Source organism: Tauraco erythrolophus, chromosome 5 (genome assembly GCF_009769465.1).
Source record: "Tauraco erythrolophus isolate bTauEry1 chromosome 5, bTauEry1.pri, whole genome shotgun sequence".
In the NCBI taxonomy this organism is placed as follows: domain Eukaryota; kingdom Metazoa; phylum Chordata; class Aves; order Musophagiformes; family Musophagidae; genus Tauraco; species Tauraco erythrolophus.
This window is the reverse complement of record NC_141469.1, coordinates 39,554,371-39,574,171: the sequence shown is the minus strand read 5'-3', so window position 1 is coordinate 39,574,171 and position 19,801 is coordinate 39,554,371. Positions and strand designations below refer to the sequence as shown.

General features: G+C 34.7%; 1 protein-coding gene across 8 annotated transcripts in view; it reads right to left on the bottom strand.

Annotated features, from left to right (window-relative positions):
* Nucleotides 1-19,801, bottom strand: part of SLIT2 (slit guidance ligand 2) — a 277,792-nt gene that overhangs the window by 46,795 nt on the left and 211,196 nt on the right. For all 8 annotated transcript variants that reach the window (XM_086612336.1, XM_086612332.1, XM_086612337.1 and 5 more), the window contains 8 exons: nucleotides 14,250-14,324; nucleotides 11,043-11,186; nucleotides 9,468-9,611; nucleotides 8,155-8,321; nucleotides 7,192-7,324; nucleotides 4,131-4,199; nucleotides 1,643-1,714; nucleotides 1,349-1,420 (listed from right to left, as the gene is read on the bottom strand). In XM_086612336.1, the coding sequence (XP_086468462.1) occupies nucleotides 1,349-1,420; nucleotides 1,643-1,714; nucleotides 4,131-4,199; nucleotides 7,192-7,324; nucleotides 8,155-8,321; nucleotides 9,468-9,611; nucleotides 11,043-11,186; nucleotides 14,250-14,324 (876 nt within the window). The remainder of the gene's footprint in view (nucleotides 1-1,348; nucleotides 1,421-1,642; nucleotides 1,715-4,130; nucleotides 4,200-7,191; nucleotides 7,325-8,154; nucleotides 8,322-9,467; nucleotides 9,612-11,042; nucleotides 11,187-14,249; nucleotides 14,325-19,801) is intronic.

The following is a 19,801-nucleotide window of genomic DNA, read 5'->3' as shown; positions in this document are numbered from 1 at the left end:
AAAAAATCAGCACGTTAACTTTGCAAATTTAATCTTTGGTAAACATTTTTCAGCTTTTCACATTTTTTTTCTTGTAGTTCCTACGTGTTTCCAGCTGCTTGTTTTTTTTTAAGCTCTAACTGGCGGCCTACTCATCACTTGATTTTCTTCATCCTGAATTTTCATAAGAAATTTTAATAATATGATTCTTTTTAAATTGAAAGAATAAAAGTCAGTAGAAGCAGGCATACTTTTGCAAAGTACTGATTCGATTTAGGGACAGCAGAAGAGTTATTATTTACGACTTTTTCAGCAATTCCCTGAAATTCCTATTAATTATGTTCATATTTTTTTAATCTTTCATGGAGTCATGGAAAATAAAGGCAGTGACTATTCATTAATATAAGTGTTAAGGTTGTTGCCCTAACTTGGTAGTAAAGTTAAAGAACTAAAGATCTTATTAAGCATCAACACCAAGACCAGTGTTATCTCTGTGGCAAATGTGCACAAAAATATCTCTCATTTTCTATAAATCCATTTAGTTACATGTATATCTAACACATACAGAATTATGGTTCTTGAAATCATGCATATTTATATAAAATAATTGACATTATGCAAGCACACTTAAATAATGCCATGCTTGAGACATTTAATCCAATCGAGCTATTAAATGGTTATAAACTACCCAAATGGAAGCAAAAATTACATGTTCCACTGGGGACTTTTGAGAAAGAATTTTTGCAGTTTTGTGGTTGTTTTTTTTATTAATGACAAACTGAAGCTGTAAACTAGGCTGACTGTTCTTTATTTTCCTTTGTCCCTGTTTTGTGACCTTTCAACCATGTTTTTCCTAGTGGTAAAATGAAAAGTTTTCTTGGAACCAAAAAGTAATTTTTTTTTTGATTTTCAATAGTAAACCATGATGTAATCGTTTTGGAAATACTCCATATTAAATGACACAACAAAGAAAGAAATTTATTGTTCGAATAAAAATACTCAAAATTCAACTGCAAAACTCCCTCATATATACTGAGGAATTCATGCGTATGGCCTTTTTGTTAGACTTTAATGCTTATAATAAGAAAGAGCATAACAGAAAAAAAGAAATACAGCCAAGATTAAAAAGCAGAAAAGAAAAAAGTATAAGTCTGTATATACAATGTTGTCCAGGGTCATATAACTTCTTGTGCAGTATTTTGAGAGTATACTTACCCAGAATGAAGCCGCTTAGATTTTAAGGCTATGTAATTATCACTTCTCAAATACTTGATAGGTTTTAACATCTAGTAACTTCCTGCAAATTTGCTATCTGTTGTACAAAAATGAAAATTCTGGAAAATAGCAATGGTGAAAAAATAATACTTACAACAACCTAAGTGATTTCAACCCATCAAAAGTCCGTGCAGGAATACATCTCAGGCGGTTGTAACTAAGGATTCTGAAAATATATGAAATACTGTCAGCAAGTATATCAGCCATTCTGTATACAATGCAGAGCATAACCAAAACCAGCTTTTGCATACATAGCTAGTTAGGAAACAAGTTATTTTACAGCCTCCACAACAAGCAAGCTTTAATATCAACTAAATGCCCGTTCTTTCCAAGACAAAAATCCCCCTGTAATGCTTCCAAAGAGTCACTGTTACATGTTTAAACTTACAAGGTGAGCAGCTGAGTCATGTTGCTGAAGCTCTGATTAGAAAGAGTGCTGATTCTGTTGTTACTTAAATCTCTATAAAAAATAAATTCAGAAATTCAGACCTTAAAATGATTGCCCCAGTCCTGAAACACTGAAAGTTAAACTGACAGACACATTATTTTTATTAGTAGAAGTAGTATCATCATTGGTATCAATATTCAAAGCAGCACATATTTTTATTTTCACATGCGATATACAAGCCCAGCAAGCGTTTAGCTTGATCAATGAAAAGCATTTTCATTTCAATGCAGATGAAAAAGCAGTGCAATGCATTCTTACACAACAGCAATGTCCATCATGCTACTGAGTTAATGATGCGATTCTACACGAACCCCAGTGTAGAAATTAAAGTGATGTTTCAAAGTGGAAATCATTCTAGTCATGTCCCTAATGGCACTTGAGTAAATATCATCTAATACTCTACTTAACACACTATCTGAGATTTCTAGAGAAGGCCTTAGCATCTTTCTTGTTGTTCAATATTCTAATGAATAAAATCTTCAGCATAAGTATGAGGAAAGCTGGAGTGGTATGCTGATAGCTTCGAAGATAGTATCTTCAAAGAAGCTTTGAAGAAGCTGTATTAAATGTGAATACTGCTTGTTCTTTATTCTCATATTGTGCTTTTTTCATTTGATGTTGACTATTTCACTATTGTTTACTGTATTTTGTGAAGAAATACAGCATTTGTTTCTGAGAGGACCTTGATATTTTACCTTACGAGTACAGTTGAATAGCTATGCAATAAACATATTTCTCCCCTTGAAATATCATGAAAGCATGTAGGACAATTGACTCATAATAATAAACGTACGAGGCAAGGATAACAAAGCAATCTATTTGAAAGAGAAAGGAACATTTAGAAATAAACAATTTTCCTTGTTAATCTGGAACTCAGGAGACTCGTATGTAATTCCTTGTTTGGCCACAGAAGAACTATGCATAGTGTTTTGGTTTTCCAAACATAGCTGAGGAACATTGTCAACTTCGTAACAGCAGTATGAGGATAGACTCAGAAGAGATTACAATAATGTGCCTCTCAGGGCTGATAAATAGAGACTGTTAATACTCATCTTATTTGCATTTTATCTACTGTTCATCTATTATTTGTTGTATTATATTTCTCTGCTAAATTGTTTGTGTGTATTTTCTGATTAAGAGATCAAGTTTTATGATTTCTGGCTGTGTTTGTCCAAAATACACCATGAGTACCTAATCTCTGTGATGGAAGTCTTCTCATTATGACTCTAATTAACCTAATCTCTAGACATATATCCAGTCTCCACTGATACTGTTACTGCACACAGTCCAATCTATATGCTTGCTTCTTGTACTGAGTGAGGTTCCAAAGGTTATATTTTCTGTGTGCTGCACATTAGGTCTTGTATAACTTCCCTAAACAATCCAAATAGATTTCCTCTATGCTGTATACATTTGAGAACCTTGCTAGGGTTTCTCCTGGTGTTATTTGCAAAATGCAAAAAGTTTTGGAAATATGTTTTTTCTAAATTTGTGACCGTGACAGCTTTTGTCTAGCATGAGGTAAATAAAGGAAATCAAGTTCTTGGTTTTGAATGCCAAACCATTTTCAATTTTTGCAGCAAAGCTCTGAAGCCAGTCAGAAAGAAATTTAAGGGATTTTGTTACTCTCCTCCACTTTTTATTCTGATTATAATGAAACCACAAACTGCTTTCAGAATGTTACACAGTTCAACCTCAGCTGGTATAAATTTTTATAGTCCTAACAAAGGCCATGGAATTACAGCCATTTACATTGACAGTCTTCCTGTTCTCTCACTGTACTCTTACAAGGTTCAGAAATGATATTCAAATCATTCATGAAGTAGAGGTAATAAATTTTAGAGCAGCCAGTGATTTGCCTCAAATCACAGAGTGAGTCAGCAACAGAGTTGGGAATAAGGTGTTCTAGACAAGCTCTCTTCTTGATTCATTAAACCATATATTATGGGAGAAACAGAAGGGGTTATATTCAAGTGTTAAAACAGCTGTATGTGCTATTCCTATGTGAAGCATACTGTGGAGTGAAGCATATCACAGAATGTTTCTTTTTTAAATGAAATAATTCTAGTGCCTTTATGAAGCTGCGTAACAAAATGCTGTACTACCCTAACACATTTTGTAAGATCTTACATCCCTTTTCAGGTTAACTGTAATTTTTACTTATTTATTTTGTGATGTAATCACTGGAATGAAACACCCATTTATAAAATGGGACCAAATATATTATATGTAAGATGTGGTAAGTAGAATAAAATACCCTGAATTATAAAATGTAATTGGGTACTATATTTGCTAAAAGGTATGACACATTTCATGGTGTGTTTTTTTTTTTTCTTATAACTAAACCCAGGTATAATGAAGTAGGCTTTTTTGTTCTGGTTTGGGTTTTTTCCATTCCAGTAGAGAATGTTGATCTAGAACTACTTACATGAGTGTTAAATGCTTGTAGTTGGAAAGCTCTTTTGGAACAAGGGTAAACTGATTTCCATCCAAATAACTAAAATAAAAAAAAAACAGAGCTTTTTTTTTTTCATTAAAACAGTAGCATCTTCATCCATTCATCTTAGAATCCAACAGTAAAGTTAATAACAAATTAATACATAGTATTTCCATTTTATAAGAAACCTTGCTCATAAATTTTGGGTTATAGAGATACAACTGAGGACCTGCAGCCTAAGATCCAAATGTTACTGAATCAGGTATTACTAGTATTATGAAGTAACAGTAATAACAACCAACTCTTACATAGTACTTTCTATTATTTTGTAAAATGAGGTCTTTATCATCTCTATTAAACACACACAGAGACAAAAAAGTAAATCTGACTTCTGCAGGTCACATTAAGTGTGGATTTTGAGCTATCGTAAATAGAACATTGCAGAGGTAGTCCTTTAAAGCAGAAACAGCAAGGGCTGGTCCCATCTCTAACAGCAAATTCGTCATGCCTGCAGTCCAGGTCACCTTCCCTAATTTCTTCCTGTATATCTCTTGATATATCAGGCACGATATAGTATAAGCCTGCTCCTATGGACTAAAGATAGTAATCAACTATCTTTCATAGAAAAGTTAGAACATGTTTTTCTTGCTCTTTGTAGGTTCACAGCTCCTGTATTATATTGCTTGCTCTTCTTCCATGCTCATAATTCTCAATAACAGACTTCCTCATCCTTAGAGTTAACAGGTGCAAAGCCATGAAGCTGTATCGGCACCTAACTTACAGGCAAAGGAAGGTCACAAGCCTTGCCTAAAGGCTTGCTCCAGTATGCAGCCAGTCGCTAAAAAGTGGTGGAGGGGCTCTTCGTGTAACCAGGGCGAGTAGTGTAGGGAGGGTAAGAAGTGCTGAATTTACCTGATTCTCTGAAATGGAGCAGGCAGTGGCAGGAAGATTAAAAGTCTTTAGTTCTCAACTAGGGCAAATGACTTGCTAATGGTGGTATTATGGTGATATTACTTGTGTCTCCTGGAACCCAAGTGAAAACTATACCCTCATTATCCCTATACAAAGAAGGTATTTTTAGCCATCTAAATGCTTGGAACACACTTGAGTTAAGAGAAGTTTGTGATAAAGACATTCTTAGATTATTTTTGAACTTAATGTTTTTAAGTATTCAGCAGCATCTTTGGAAACTTTTGTCTTGACTAGATGGATGGGCTGAAACACAGTTAAACCTGATGAAATAAGTATCTATATCTAATAAAAAAGCTTTTTCTTTCTGTTTTTTTTTATTTTTTTCCCCCCTTGGTCCATGGCTTCCTTAGGGCTGCTTGCCAAATTTAAAATATATGTTTCAACAAGTTTTATGTTTACACTGTATTAATGGCATTACATAAATGGTGGTGAATGGAACATGGGCTCATATACTTAATTATTAAAAAAGAAACCAACAACACTTAAACTTTTTGAAGGAGTAAGTATTCTGAGAAAATGCCTTTACGACAGACAAATTAGGATATATTGCTTTAGCTTCATAAGAACTGAAGTACTACAAGTATCCACTTGGCTGATAAAAATTCCTTCCTGTTCAAATGATGCAACTATTAAGATATTTTATAAAACACATGAAGAGTACATCTTGGAAGGGTTCTGCATGCTAATGAACAAGAATCAATCAGTATGCGACTGCTAACAGGAACCACCTCCATTATTCTTTTGAAAAATATGCTAAATTGCATGCTCAGACACTAATTAAAGCATATAAAATTGTACACAAATGAGTTTTCAGTCACGGTGTTCCACTTGCACTTCGGAAAGTATCTCTCTTTAGCTGCTTAATTTTGCACTGTCTAACTGTATTTATTAGGCCAGATTATATTTAATTAAGTCATCTTCTCTTCAAGAAAAAAACATCACCACCAAAATCTAGTGAAATGAATTATAGGTTTATATAGCTGTGTGCTAATTTGAGTTCTTAATAATTTCATTAATGACTAAAGCCTTTTGGATGCTATTAAGCAAAAAACTAGTGGTGGACATTTCAGAATCTTCTATATAACACTAAATAGGAAAATAACAAAACTGTTTTAGTGACTTAAGATACACAGCTATGTTTTCTTCTTAAAAAGTTCCAAATTAATCAATCATTATGAAGAATTAATAATTCAATATTAATTATGTGCCATATGTAACACAAAACCAACTTTTTTTCTTGTCAATAATTTCTATCTATTTCTTTCAATCTTGTGACCTATCTGATCAAGATGCTTAAATCAGACGATTAACCCAATTTTTAGGTTTATATTTTCCCCTTCATAACGGGTAAAATTGACTCATCTAGTTTTATGAATGGCTTATTCAGTTATTATCTTCAAACAATACGTGGGGTAGCGAGCTCTTTTTTATATCAATGTCACTGTCAGTCTGCATATTCAAATTATAACTTGTCATAAAATGTAATCTTTACCATTTTTCTCATATAAAAATGTATCAAGAGATTAATCAAATATCCCAGATTGTACAAGACTGCCTATATGAAAAGGCTTTCTATTAAAACTAGTCTTTCTGAAATATCACAAACCCATGTTTACTTTGAAAATATGAGAACACATTAATAGATGGTTTTCTTTTGACCTTTTAATGTAATTGAACTTCTTCATTCCTTCCTACACAGTGACTATAGATTAATCAGATGCACTGTTGTCTATAATTTAACTCACTGTAATATAATATCCACATTCAGTTATATGATGGTTCAGTGTTGGTGATATAAATTCTGAGTGATTATGATACTATACACATATTTTTGAAGCTTTTCAGTAAAAGAAAGTAAAAGTTTTTAGAGTGTTTTCAGACTTACAAAGCGTTGCTAACTCAAACTTAACCTCAAATTTCTCAAGATATTGTGGAAGTCTTTCTATCTATAAAGCAGTACATTAATAAATTTCAACTGATCTACTGAATCTCATTCTTCATTTTTTCCTCCCCTCATTCTTGAACCTGACTATAAATCTGACATTGATTTTCATAAAAGGGATAAAAGTGTGCCACTTACAGTTCAGTTACGTCTTTTGGGATGCCTTTAGGCAAAGCTTTTAGGCCTTTGTTGCTGCAGCGAACTACTGTGTCTAGACAAGTACATTCTGCAGGACAGCGGGAAAGTGGAGAGCAGCTATTGTCATCATTTCCTGGTTAAAAAAAACCCAACAAACAGATGCTAAGCTTGCTATACAAATGTCCCTTCAGTATTAGCAATAAAATCCCGCCTGGAATTCCTATAAGCAAACGTGATGCTTCTTCATTATGATATCTGTGTAGGAAAAACTTGTAAGTCATCTCTCTAAACCATTGCTACAAGAATTTATATTTCAAGCAATGCTTTGTTTAGTACAATGTTGTTTTACTAGGTAAAAATGCTATTATATGGGAAAAAAAGATCATTAAAGAATGAAGAATACTTAAAATGAAAGATAATAAAGCAAAATATATGTTGATTTTCAAAATTAATAAATTATTAAAAATAAACAGAGTCTCTAAAGAAATGTTACAGCCTTGAAAATTGACAAACAAGTAATACAATAAATGGAAGCATGTGTAAGAGACGTAAGATAGCAGCCATCTTTTTTTTTAAGCATTAAGGGGAATTCTGACATTCAGGAAGTCACAAACTAAGCAAAATGGCATGTTATTTGATCAAGTAACCTGAAAGAGCTTGACTCAAGCATCAGCATTTCAAAATACTGTCAGAACTACATTTGATAAATTTATTTAATTTTTATATTACCTCTAAATTATTACAATGAACATAGGCAAGGAACACTTTTGAAAACATATATACAATAGCCGTGTGCCTGCTGATCAACCAAAAATGGGTGAAGGATTTTTAAACTGACGTAGAAACTGAGCATGAAGCACAGATGAATTTATTTAAAGCATAACACTTTGGGATCTATGGGAATCATGCAGTTATACATACGAAAGCTGGAATTATAAAAAGGTCAAATATTAGTTTTCTTACCATCATCACATGTAAAATCCTGAATCGCCACATCCTGGATGGGAATCTCTTTGAGGAAGTAGGGTTTTTGGCAGCGAGGGTTCCCCGTCACAATGCGTTTCTTCCTTAGCCAGTCTCCAAGCCACGCGAGATGGCAGTTGCAGTTGAAGGGATTGGCCAAGAGGTTTCTGGGAACCACAGGAAAGTTTACTTCGGACGACACAATTTTTTCATCCTAAGTATTCTATTCCTATTTTCAAAAAGCTAAGCTTAAATACCATTCTTCAAACAATACTATGTACAAACCATAGGTGAAAGCTGTAATTGAGGTTCTGTGCAGTGAATCTTGATACAACTCGTTTAGAAATAATTTAAAACTGTCAAAGACCTGACTTGTCAAGCCAGTCTGTACTGATAATGCAATAATTTCATATAGAAATGAAGGGTGATTACTTTACATTATTAGTTTTAACCTGACAACAGCTATTCCATTAATTTGTCATCTCAAGATTTCCATCTTTTATTTGCTCCAGAGAATAAGTTTCCTATCTGAAGTGACAGCTAAGTTGATTACATGCCAGTTATAAAAATGAATTTACTTCTAGAAGTCTCAGTACTTTTGGCATCTCCTTACTTCAGCGCAAACCTATCGACAATTCCATTATTTATAAACATGCCATCCTTAATATGCACAAATTAGTCACTTGGTGCAAAGTGTCACTTTCTATGTAAAAAGGGGATTAAGTACTTTCCTGAATATTGCTATCGACAAAAAGCATTTCTTCAGTAAACTGAGCGGCAACTTTGCTCACCAGCTCACCATTTTCCCTTCCCTTAAATTACATCACATTTAAACAAAAGAAGGGGTGCTTCTTTTTATACAAAATGAGACTGAAGCTTCATTATAAAACACGTGTGAATGAAGCTCCTCAGTAGACCGAGGAAATTTAAGACAATAATTGAACAGCACAGTGCAGAAAGACAGACAACATGGTGATTCGACCAGCTGTGATCGTGCGATGCCTACCCGAAATGTGCGTTTCTACCCTGGCTCAGATCAGTGGGCTTCTGCGAGGGGGGCGAGCAGGACATTTTTCCTGCCTTCTCAGGCACTTCTGGAAACCAGTCTAACACTGTGTTAACGGGCGTCATGAAAACACACTCTTCATGCATCCAACATGGTCCAGAAAATAAACTTTCTCAAAAAAAACCCTCTATGAACTCTTTTTTTCCCTTAACCTTACCTCACACTGTGAAATTACGCAGTAAACCATTAACAGAAAAGTCCCCAAAACATTTAGCCTTGGGTAAGGTATGACACGAGCACGACTTACAACGTTGAGAGCGAGTGGAGGGTGTCGAAGGAGCCGGGTGCCACGGTGGTGATCTGGTTGTCGTACAGCGAGAGCAGGCGCACCGAGCTCAGCCCCGTGAAGCTGTCGTTTCCCACGCAGCTCACGCGGTTGCTCCTCAACATCCTGAGGAAAGAACGACCAGCATTCCTTAGCTCAGCCCGAGGACGGAGTTGAAGCAGTGGCCTCAGCAGGGGCTGAGAAGTTTGACTCCAAAGGGATCGCCACCCTGGTGCTGCCCGTCCCCTTGCTGCAGGGACGGAGTGCAGTGTGCGCGGAGGGGACAGGACAACAGGAAAGTGAGTGGGTGGGTATCACAGAGACAAGGGGTGTTTCCCCTAAGCATTTGCGGGTTTTTTTCTTTCAATACCAGAATCAGTAATCATGAAAGAATTGAAATAAAATTATCAATGAGAAATGGAATTGATTGAAATTCACCAAATCAGAGATACACAGCAGCCCCCTCTTCACGTTTCCAAGCCTAATGACTCCAGAACTGCTATTTATATGGAGCAGAAGGTTGTACCAGCTGACGTCCTCCTGAGGTGCCTTCAACCAGAATTTTCTCAGGAGAAATTCTAGAAACCACTTCTACTACATTTTCAAGCATTTCAATTAAATGAAATCAGGCTACCCTGACTCCTCCTCAGCATGACTCTAAGATTTAGCAAATATTTCAGAACACAAAGCAAGAAACACCTATTCTAAAATCTCTATTTCTGTAAAACATGAGAGCTTTTAAGTTTGCTGTTTTCCTATCTGTCCATCAAAAAATGAATATTTTTCTCCACATTTGTCTAAGAATAGCTGCTTCTAATAATTTTAGCAGCTTTAAATGCAAAGTTAGAAATGATAGGCCTGATTTATTAAAAGCACCTAATGTCTACGGACAGCTGAAGCCCCAAAAACGGTTTAATCTTGGCTCTGCTCTGCTGATCAGAAGGACAGGCTCTCTGAAGAAGGCCAAGAAGCTGTGGATTGTATGAACATCTTTTTTTGAGCGGAAAGAGCTAAACTGTCTTCATGGAAAGAATGAAATGAGTTCAAGCTATAGTGCTTTTACTCCTCCCTTCACTGTTGAAATGACATTAAAGTTACTTAGGAGAGAATCATTTCCCACATTTCAATATCCACAAGAGTAATTTTTTCCTCTAGCAAAATTCCAAGTAATGGTTGAGCTGAACTGAATCAGACTCCATTATGTAAAATGTATAATTCCCATGCAAAATTCTGTTACTTTGAAGCAGATGATTATTCCATTTCCGTTTCTGCAGTTGGATGTTTACCCATTCTCAACCGCTTCATCATTTTAGAGGACTTGTAATGTAGTCAAGTAATCACAATGAAGAATTTCAGCTACATTGTATCCATAATTAATAATTAATGAATTCGTATAATGTATTATAACCTTTTGTAAAATAGGAACAGAAACTAAGATATGCTTGAATAATCCATAGCTAATCCTCTAAAATCAAAGTTTTTAGGACAGATAGACTATTACTTTAAAAAATCCCTGGCAGAAAGAACGAATAAAACCACTCAAATAATTACACTTACAGTGTTTTGAGACTTTCTAATCCTTTGAACATTTTGTGTCGAACACTTTCCAAGCGGTTGCTGGTGAGCAATAGTTCATTCACACCAGAGGCTCCATCAAATGCTCCTTCCTCGATATCAGTAATCTTGTTATTGCTCAGGTTTCTATAACACGTTAACAGAAAAACACGTTTTCTTTTTAAAATATCCTAAACTAACTGTTAAATGCTGCACACTGCATAGATTTCAAGATACTGAGTTATTGTGTAAAAGCAACAAATGTATTGTTCAACTCCAAACCAATAAAAGCAAAATTCAATGCCCTGCTAACTGAGGAAATAAAGATTTTTAAAGCAATCTTTGGATGATGTTTTTAAATAATGGCAATTACCTAGTCTGTGCTGCTGCCACACAAGAACATCTTTTCAGAATGTTGAGTCATGTCAGTGACCGTATATGTTTTTCATGTCTCCAGTCTTTGTAGGATTATTAGATGAATTAATAACAAAATGATACTGTATGAGTACCAGCACAACTAACAACTCTGATTTCTTTATTTTGTCTTGGTAGACACAAATATAAGAAAGCAGTATAAATGGCAACATAAGTAAATGAAATGTGTGAATGTAAACAGTAAATGAAATGTTAATCATTTATGACATTAGTTAAAAAGGAGGGTTTATAAGCAAGACAGTTCATTTATCCACAATTCACATGGAAAGCACATCAAAATGTGGGAAAATGACCTAAAATACTGCCAAAACATTTGGTGTTTATAGTTTTTAGTTGGAAATATGGAAATTACATTCCAAATGGGTAGTGTCTGTATTATATATACAAAAGCATACACTCACAACAACACATATTTTCTTAAAGATTTTTCATGTTATTCTTGCCTCCTTTTGTTTTGTTCGTTCTATATAACTACTTACAAATATTACAGAAGTACATATCTACACACTAAAGAGTGTTTATACACTAGTGATTTTTAAAAAGCACTTAGAAATGCTCCGAGACAACGTAAAATGAAGTGAAGCTAGCAACTTTTAATTTTATGGAATTAAGGATGTTGGGAACAAAATAAAACGTTATTTGATGCAACTTCTAGAACAGCATTTTAATTGTTTGAATCAAGAAACATACTATTTGTCAGAAGAAAAATTCATACACTTGCCACAATGAACTGCCACCATTATCTAAGACATAGAAAACAAAGAGTTGTGGCTTAATCTTGAGTGCTGACTACTCATCTCTAGCCTAGCTGTAATTTAATATACATCTTGCCTGTGAGGAAGGATACAATCAACGCTTAAATTTAGTTTCACAGGGGAGCTGTTCAGTTGCCTGTAAGGTGCTGCACAAGACTGGAAGCAAGAAACTCATTATTTCTCATCTCAGCTGGCTTATCCGTGTCAAGCCCTTAGTTTCCTAAAATCTTATTTGTTCCTGGTGGAACATGGATACTACTTCACCCACTTCACAGGCATTTTAAGGATTAATGATGCATAGCTAATCAATGATGCAGTGCATACAAGTGCTTTATTACTCATGAACTATCAAATCAATTAAACATTTAGGCTCCAATTTTTCAATGTCGTCTGTGCAGAAAGACCTTTGCACCTGTTTGAACCTCCAGAAGAAATATGAGCTCCACAAAAATACAGAATTCATTGGTATTGGTGTCTGCGTAACATCACTACCTCACTGCTTTCCAGACATGCTAAACTAGTCACTGCATTATTCTCTAAATTAAAGAATGTTGTAACAACTGATAACTATATTAGGAAGTTACAGAGTGGTATTATTAAAAATGTTGACTTTTCATTAACATTTTCTCAATTTTGTTCCCCCTCAATTATCCAGATTTCAAAGCTCTTGGGAGTTCCAGCAGACAGCTGAGATTGATTAATATTCTTCCTTTTCTTTCTTTTGTCTTGAACATGTCCTCAACTAAAAAGCAGCAAACTAGCTTTAGATGACATTAAATATTTACTAAGCTACCCATATAGCCTGATAATATGTAATTACTGACAGTATATTCCCTTTTCCTTGTTCTTCTTAAATATAAAGAACTGTTATGTGTGTACGTATGCCACTGAGTATTTTATTTATTTCAAAGGCACTCTGTAGCTGTAAAAAGTGCTAATCTGAGATCCTTGAGGAATGAAGAAAACTGGGTATTTACTGTATAGCACCAGAACACTGCTGTGCCAGCATTCCTCCATTCATCTTTTAAGTATCTCAGCCCAATTCGAAGTGGCAAGATGTACTCAAGTGGATAGGTCAAAAGCAAAGTTGTTTTTTGTTTTGTTTTGTTTTTAATCTTTGACCTACTAACTGAAAAATTCAGTAATAAGTATTTAACTAATTGTGATCATGTCAGCTGCCATCAAGGATCTGGGTAAGGCTAGCAATAGTTTAAGTAACACTATTGCTCCTCTTGAGATTTTGGTCACTAGTAATGTATACTGAGCTTTTATAAATGGTAGCAACTTGGTGACTACATTCAAAAAGCAGTGTATCATTTTCATTAATCTGATCTATTTTTACTTGCATTTTTCCTCACTTACTATTTGTGCTTGGATTTAATCCTAAAAAGATTGAGCACAGAGTCACTAAGTCTAACTAAATGATCTACCCTCAAACATGTCCTTTACATAAGCAAAAGAAAAGCTTTTCCTAGATTTATTTTTAATAACATCTGCAACTGGTAAGATTATAAACTCTTCTTAGGACATGAACTGTGAACACGGACTTACATGGATGAGCTATCAAACCATTTTTTTGTCTGTCATTTAATTTTGATATTCCCCTCATCTAATGACAGTTTAATGAAGCACAGAATCAAAGGCATGTCTTGAATGTGCTGAAAGAGCAAAATTGGCTGGTTAGGGAGCAGTACAGGAAGTGACAAAAGACTACTGGACCCTTTTTTTGAGCAGCCCATACTGTGAGCTCCCTGCTGTGGCTCCATAACAGACCAGGTGGCTGGACGCTGCAGTGAAGGTGCTGGAGCTATACGCTGTGAGAAGCTGTTACTGGCAGTGCCTTGTCCCACAGAGGAGAGCTGCCAACTCTGATCTACCTCAGTGATTAATTTAAACCCATTCTTGAGTCTCGATTAGAATCCATGGAATCTTTGAAAAATAAGAACTAAGAAAGATAGAGAAACACAGCAAGGAGCTAATGTGCTTTCTGAATGCACAAGGTCACTGAAGTTGCACTTACATTTTACGCAGCTGAGGAAGTTTCTTAAAGATTCCAGTGGCCTCCAGGACTGAAAATTCGTTGTTATTTAGTCGCCTACAAGAAACGACATCAATTTCAGAAAAAAACATTCAGGCATTGGTATAGAATATTCCACACTAAGTGAGCTTTTTAGACAGGTTTAACTGAATAGCTGGTATTCAGCTGGTAGCTGAAGAACATTTCCGTATACCAGAATTAGAAATGTCAGTGTAATTCCTGTGAATGAACGTTCTCATTAATTAAGCTTAGGAATGCACAAGACATACAGAATCAAAACCAGATCACAAAACATTACGCAACCAAACCTGCAGAGAAATATAAGATGATGTTTTTAATTTTTCCTCTAAGTGAAGAAAAACAAAAATGTAACTAAGGAAGGATTCCATGGCAACTTATAAATAAAAATCTTTATGAAGTACATATAGACCACTGAAGATTAGTTTACTGTTCTTTAAAGGATATCAGGTGGGGTCTGCCAGACATCTGGTGGTGCTCACAGAACACTATTTACAAGAATGTAATAATTACTTTATGCTCAATGCTTCTTTTGAATAGGAACTCAAATACACTGCATAGGTCTTTCCAAGAATTTAAAAACACTTCTCTGACCATGGTTTATCTTCAGACCACTACACCTAGCACACATATTGTATAAGGAAGCATTAAATGCTGCTTTGTAACAATACTAAAAGGTATACATTGAGCAACAAATACTAGCTGGATACTGATCTTTCCTGTCCAGGAATCAAGGCTGTTTCGGCTCAGCCTACCTTTAGCAGCTGCTAGGTTAGGGGACCACGTGTATGTCAAAAAAATATCTGCACTGACCTAGTATTTGCCATTTCCTCTCTTGAAAAGAAAGCGGAAATTATGAGTCTTAGATTCTTTATAAGTTTTAATGGAGTCATCTTATTAAGGAGGGGAGTCTGTCCAGCTTTTATTTAGAGATCTTAAATAGGAAGGAAAAGAGATGACTGACAAGATCACCATGAAATGAAATTCAGCAAAATTCTAAACCCAGAATGCTTTTCAGAATTGCCTTATTTGCAAGACAATTAAAAAACCCCTAGAAAATAAAAGAAAGCTGCTCCTTCATCCTTCCTTCCTGCTTGTTCTCAATGATAGCCAGAAGGGAAATTAAGGTTGTAAATCTGAAGGTATGTCTGTACAATAGTTTCAGCACGGAACAAAACAGAGAAGACAGGAAGAGTGTTTCGGATATACATGGAACATTTGTATACCACACTGAAATACAAGGAACATGAATTTCAAAAGATGTTACCACCTGTGAAAATCAGCTGGATGACTTAATGTGATTTTTAGTGGGAACATATCAAATGAATTTTTGCAGTGTCAATTAACAAATTTACATCATTGTAAACAGTCTTTTTTCCCCTGTCGGCCAACAACAGAAGCAACAAGCATTCTATAAATGTTGACTTTTCAAGTGCTGTATCATCTAGTGAAATGACTTGTTCGTGAAAATATATATCAATTCTAATAGTTCTTCCTCACTGTGCTCTACCACAAACATTTCTAACCCTACTGAAAAAGGTAAAAAATTTGTTCCTTTCCTTTTTACAACAATCTTTTCCATATTAAAAATAATTTGCTTTGTCTCTCCCTCAAGTTTTCTTCACACAAATGCATTCTATCTTTTGAGCTTTTCCTCAGAAGTCTTCTTTTCTAGATGATTCTTGTTCTTGAAATTTTTTCCAAGTGATTCATACCGATCTTGAAAAGTAAAGTCCTTGACACAGTATTCCACTGATATTTTACTGTTTTTATATTCAGTAAAATTATTTCAACTTACATATTACACTCCTGGACATACATCACAAAATGAAATTTATAGCAGTGCCCAACGGCACTCCTTCATCTTTTAATATGTACGACAGCACCACCACAGCCTTTCTCTTCAACTACTTGTTGGTTATTCTTCAATCTTGTATTTGTGGTGCTAATTAGTCCTACACCTAATGTCATATGTAGAAGTTATATTTTTATTTTATTTAAACTAGTCTTAGTCTACTATCAATACTACAGAACAATTTTAAGGATTTTCCATGTTTTTTTAAGATTTTCAGTGTTTGAGAAGTTTTTCCATGCTTCTCCATGATGGAAAAGAAGCACTGGTTTTATCACTGTATTGTGTTTGGTTAAAAATGTAGAACAAATCTCTCTAACTTTGTGTATATGGTGATATCACAATTCATGCAACATCACTGAGGGCAGATATACAGATAAAGGGACATCAAGAATTACAAATTATGGGTTTGTGGTCAGAGGAATGACTACATGGATCACATGGCATTACTATGGCTCGAGACCACTGGCTTTGGATATGGAATTGTTAAATATTAATTGTTAAAGTTGTGTAAATATAAAACATGTAAATGTTAAATTGTGCAAGGAGTTTTCATTCTATTATCATGGTAAGTGACAGCACACACAGAGGAATCAAAATTATTACAAATGATTAGAAAATTAACAGAAGTGGTGATGTCTTTCTTCTGGACCTCAATTTAATTATTTTCTGAGCCCAGTGCTCTTTCCTGGTAGAGGCAATAATGATAGTTGGTACCTGTAAATCACTGGATCATGAAAATGATCTTAAAAATACTTGTATCTGGTTTATTCAAAGAAAAGTATTGAAATATTCTCAAAATAAAAATAAGCAAACGAAACATTTGATGATGATGTCTAACTATTCTCTTTTCTGTTTTATTTGATGCTTTTTCCTGGTTTATCAACACAATGGGTAAGATTGTGTAACATTTGCATGTTTTGGTACAATAGCTGAACCTTCCTGGAAGGCTATGCACTGCAGTGACATTCCATGCTTTCAAAAACTATCTTTTTAGGATCTGGAATTTTATCAGCTATTGTATAATCATTAGAAAAATTGAATAAGTAAGACTGAAATTGATTTACTTAACATTTCTCCTGGGGACTCTCATTTGAGTGATTTATCAAATGCTTTCTAAATTTTCTATACATTAGAATGTCACTTGAAAAATATTTTATTCCTGGGATGCATTTACAGGCTAGTACTTTATCTCAAATACTTCAATAGCAAATTAGACAGATCTTTCACTGGTTCTCTGGAAGACTGAGCAAGTGCCAAAATAGAAACAGAACAGCACTTGGCTTATTTATAACTTTTTTTCTCCTTTTACAATTAAGTATATCTCGAGCTGTATTATTATTTTAAGATTTTTTTTAAAAACAACTACTCTGAAGAAATAGTGTTTTTGATATGATATTATTACTGTTGCAATCTATACAATCAATACTCTAGCCAGGTCATATGGGCAAATAAAGCAGGGAGGACAAACTTAGAAAAAACACTTTCAAACTCCTTGTCAGAAAACTTATTCATTGCCATTTGTTGAGCTGAAACCCCAAAGTTGCCAGTTGACTGGAATATACAAAGAAATTCTTTTCAAGAGGACATTATAAAAGCAGCTTTAAAGGAAGCATTACATGCTTTCTTGAACTCAAGATTAGTGCAGTATTTTTCACTAGACCTATTAGCCCTAGAATGATAGAGATGAAAGTAGTTCACTGTTTTTAACCCATTAAATTGCACATTGCAACCATATATTATGATAGTGCTAATGAAGCTGCATTATATTATTCTATCCGACTGTGAAAATACTTATTTTGTTCCCTATATCCCTCAGACAGAGTGCCACTCTGCAGGGGATCCGTGACACAAATTCTCTTGGAGGTTACAGGATTCCTGTTTGTTTCAAAACCTTCTGAGCTAAGGGATGAAAAGAAGCCATGTTCTTTTTGTGCCCTCTCTTCTTCTCCCATGTCTTCAGACTTAAAACACATCTCCAGGCAAACTGTTTGAGAAACATAAATATTTGCCAGAGAAACCTAAAGAAACCTAGACATTTCCTCAGTTTTGATCTTTGCTTCCAAGCTGAGGCGCAGCTCCTGAAAACACCCTTCAGAGAATAATCTAGCCTTCTTCATCACTGTTAGAGAAGCATCAATGTCATTTGGCTCTAACAAGTATCTTTACCTCAAATTTTGTGGATAAAAGAAAAGAAAGACTAATTCTTCTTGTAAATGCCAGTAAACGTTGTGAACTGGATATCACAGAGTGGCCCTAGAACTAGACTGGGAAGTCCCAAGAGGAGCAACAAAGGCAGTGTATCAAAGACCAGCAACAGCAGAAGGAAACAAGACAAAGATACTGTAACTCTTGCATCAGTGAGGCAAATACCAGAAGAGCGTATTTAGCTACAGCACTTAGATTTTTAGAAGAAGTAAAAAAAAAATGCAGAAGTAATTTCTCTATCCCCTCTATCCCCCTTTTTTTTTACATCAAAAGACTTGAAGAACAATCTGTATAGCTTATCGAGAAGGTGGTTGACTAGTGACTTTGTTACAGTTTAAGACCATCTTACTTCGATAAAGTGCTGAATAGAAAAGGGCTCTTTAATGACAAAAAAATATAAAAGCAGTAGTGATGGAAACTGAAGAGAGGCAGATTCCATCAGGAAGTAAAAGTTTCTATTTTAAAAGACTTTAACAGAAGTGAAGAGAGACAATTAACTTCTGTAACACTCTCAGGAACATGGTGGCTTTTTAATCCACTGATACCTTCAAACAAGACTGGATGTTTTCTGAAAGAAGTGCTGGAACTAAATATGAATTATGTTTTAGTCAAACACAATTTCTTTGTTGACTCAAATTTGAGAATTTAGGATACATAGCAGATGAGGCTTGATGACTTAATTGTTTCACCTGAATTTAATATGTATGAATCATGATTACAGAAAGAAAACACTTTACAGTTTATCTTCCACATGTAAATAAATGAATATGAAAATCAACAATTAAAATACTAAATTAAGATTATTATTTCTTCAGAGCAGAGACAATTAAACATGAATCCTGTTAAGAATCAAGACAATGTATGCTTGTCAGTTCAACAACTCCATTTTTCATCTCTCGGTTCTGCAACCATTAGTTCATGATCTCCTGCTACACTTTAACCTGCTACCCGTTCCATCAGGTTTTATTCTTCAATGCAAGTAATTTTATCTGAAAATATAATAGCATAACATTATATATATATATGATGAGTAGTTATTGTCTTCTTGTGGACCTTTCTCCACACTAAAATCTTCTTTCTTTTTCCCTCCTTTTTGGTTCTTCACCCTCTATATTGTATCCCTATATATATATATAGCAAATCCTATATGAAAAAAAAACAAAAACGTATTTCTCTATTGAGGTCTCTCTCCCTCTACTCAAGACTGTTTATCATTTTTTTCTTCTCTGGCACTACTTTATGAACAGTAAATCAACACCGTGAACATGGCCAAAAGCTGAGCTCTGCTCTTCCCACATATGCCACTTTTTCAATTAAATTTTCCATCATTCTGGGCAAAACTAGAATCACCACTCAGATCTGTAATTAGAACATCACCAAATTCAACTCCTCCTCTCAGGGCAGAGACAGACAAAAATGTCCATCTCTATTTACACAATATTTCAGTCTCAAATTT